The sequence below is a fragment of the Dipodomys ordii genome, unplaced genomic scaffold (genome assembly GCF_000151885.1).
Source record: "Dipodomys ordii isolate 6190 unplaced genomic scaffold, Dord_2.0 Scaffold166, whole genome shotgun sequence".
NCBI classification, from domain to species: domain Eukaryota; kingdom Metazoa; phylum Chordata; class Mammalia; order Rodentia; family Heteromyidae; genus Dipodomys; species Dipodomys ordii.
This window is the reverse complement of record NW_012267382.1, coordinates 1,199,180-1,201,940: the sequence shown is the minus strand read 5'-3', so window position 1 is coordinate 1,201,940 and position 2,761 is coordinate 1,199,180. Positions and strand designations below refer to the sequence as shown.

The following is a 2,761-nucleotide window of genomic DNA, read 5'->3' as shown; positions in this document are numbered from 1 at the left end:
AGCCCTGATCTTTTTTTTTCTTTTTTGGTTGTGGGGCTTGAACTCTGAGCCTGGGCGCTGTCCCTCAGCTCTTCAGCTCAAGGCTAGCGCTCTACCACTTTTTTCTGCTTATGTGGTGCTGAGGAATCGAACCCAGGGCCTCATGCATGCGAGACAAGCGCTCTACCACTTCAAGCCCTGACCTTAGAACACATTCTCCCGTAAGATCAGAATCCAGTTTCTGTGAGGGCCCCATGACCCAGATGAAGTGGATTCAGGGCCTCCGTTCTAAACAGCGCTGGGACAGGAGCTCAGCAGGGGTTTGGGCAGTGGTAGGCTGCGGTTCTGGGACAGGCTCACAGCCCCTGTGCCACGCCTCTGTCTTTTTGCTCTATTTGTTTTCGCTTTTTTTTTGTCAGTCGTGGGGCTTGAACTCTGGGCCTGGTCACTGTCTCTCAGCTCTTCAGTTCAAGGATAGCACTCTACCACTTGAGCCACAGCACCACTTCTGGTTTTCCAATGGCTTATTGGAGATAAGAGTCTCACAGACTTTCCTGCCCAGGCTGGCTTTGAACTGTGATCCTCAGATCTCAGCCTCCTGAGTAGCTGGGATGACAGGCATGAGCCACCAGCTCCAGGCTTTGTTTTCACTTTTGCTTAGATTAGCCTCCAACTTTGATCATCCCACCTTCCCCTCCAGAGTAGCCGGGATTACAGGCATACACGTCTGGCCCACGTGTTTCTCTGAACCATCTACTTCCTGGAAAGGTGCCTCTAGCTCTGGCGTTTCTGGGAATGAGTCTGTGTATGATGGGATTCAAACTTCTATAGCCAATGACTTTTCTTTTGGCTGAATTATTTACTGAGGGAAGAGGATCTAGATCTCCAATCACAAATATGGGTTTGTCAGCTTCTCCATTTAGTGTGTTGGCATTTATTTGTTTCTAAACTGGGAGGCAATAATCATGTACAGAGAGGACAGTTCGGTGAGTTTTGGTAAAGGCACCAAAGGCTCCAAGGCTTTGGAGCCATTTCTGTATCTCAGGGGAGATAAAGGATGTCTCCAGTCCCCCCGGAATCCCCCTTGGGGCTCCTGGGTACCCAGTGCCTGGACAAGCACTTTGGTCCGTGCTGTCATGACAGACCTATTTACCTGCTCTTACATTCCACAGAACTGAAGCCAAACCACACGTGCTTTTGTGGCTGGCTCCTTCCCCCAGCTGGTAGGGCTTTGAGGAGGATTCTCACAGCTACTTCGGAGCTTTGTAGACGTCTCACTGAGGTCCGGATGGTTGATGGCCGCCACAGGTACCTCCCCTGCCCCCGTCCACAATGTAAAATTAGTGTTTGAAATCACAGCCAAATACGCTCACAGCTAGGACTTAGCACTACCCTTCTTCTCCAGAATGTTCCCATCTTCCTGAGCTGACACCCTGCTCCCTGCCCCCCCACCCCACCCCATTCTAGCTACTGTCTGGATCTGACAACTGCAGGGCCTCCTGGGTGTGGTCTGTTTTGTCTGGCTTACTTTGCTGTGGTTGTAGTTGTCGTTTGTGTCAGAGTTTCCGTGTGTGTGTGTGTGTGTGTGTGTGTACACGCGTGCACACTGGTACAGTGGCTTGCACTTAGGATCTTTCATCTCACTTTTGCACAAGGTTGGTGATCTACCATGTGAGCCACACAACTTCTGGCTTTTCTGGTAAGTTGTAGATAAGAGTCTCTTGGATTTGTCTGTCTAGGCTGACTTCAAACCAAGATCTTCAGATCTCAGCCTCCTGAGCAGCTGGGATTAGAGGCACCGGGCAGTCCGTGTTCTTGTTACGGCTGGTTATATTCTATCTGCAGAGGATCCCCTGGCTGCCAGCACGGAAAGCCAGGCCGCCGCCCAGGCCTCTTGCACTGCTCAGCCACTAGGTGGCCTCAGGCGTCGGGCTCCTCCTCTGAGCCCCGGAAATGCCCTCATCCCTGCCTCTGAGAAGATTCCAAGGGTGTGAGTGGCCTGGGACTGGACTGCTGTCACACACACACACACACACACACACAGCCTCGGGAGTGGCCTGGGACTGATGTCACACACACACACATACACACACACACACAGCCTCGGGAGTGGCCTGGGACTGATGTCACACACACACACACACACACACACACACACACACACACACAGCCTCGGGAGTGGCCTGGGACTGCTGTCACACCCCAGAGCCTCAGGAGTGGCACTCTGAAGCTGGTGGCTTAAAACCCAGAAGATACAACAGAGCCAGGCTACCCCCAGGAGGTCTGGGGGGATGTCCTGCATCCCCAGCTCCTGTGGGCACCAGGCGTCCCCTGGCTTGCGGCCACATCATCCCTGTGACCATTCTGATTCTCATGGCCTCTGCCGTGTCATAAGGATGTTATCATGGGATTTAGGACACCCCAATCCAGACTGACTTCATCTCCAGATCCTTCCCTGGTTATATCTTCAAAGGCCCTTCCTGCCTGCCTTCCTTCCTTCCTTCCTTCCTTCCTTCCTTCCTTCCTTCCTTCCTTCCTCCCTCCCTCCCTCCCTTCCTTCCTTTCTTCCTTCCTTCTTCCCTTCCTCCCTTCCTTCCTTCCTCCCTCCCTCCCTTCCTTCCTCCTTTCCTTCCTTCCTGCCTTCCTTCCTTCCTCCCTCCCTCCCCCCTTCCTTCCTCCTTTCCTTCCTGCCTTCCTTCCTTCCTTTCTTCCTTCCTCCCTCCCTCCCTCCCTTCCTTCCTCCTTTCCTTCCTTCCTTCCTTCCTTCCTTCCTTCCTTCCTT

At 53.0% G+C, this 2,761-nt stretch overlaps 1 protein-coding gene across 1 annotated transcript in view; it reads left to right on the top strand.

Annotated features, from left to right (window-relative positions):
- The first annotated feature begins 944 nt into the window (after positions 1 to 944).
- The window catches only part of Tollip (toll interacting protein), a 44,461-nt gene continuing 42,644 nt past the window's right edge, over positions 945 to 2,761 (top strand). Inside the window, exon 1 of the mRNA XM_013033359.1 lies at positions 945 to 965. Within this exon, the coding sequence (XP_012888813.1) occupies positions 945 to 965 (21 nt within the window). The remainder of the gene's footprint in view (positions 966 to 2,761) is intronic.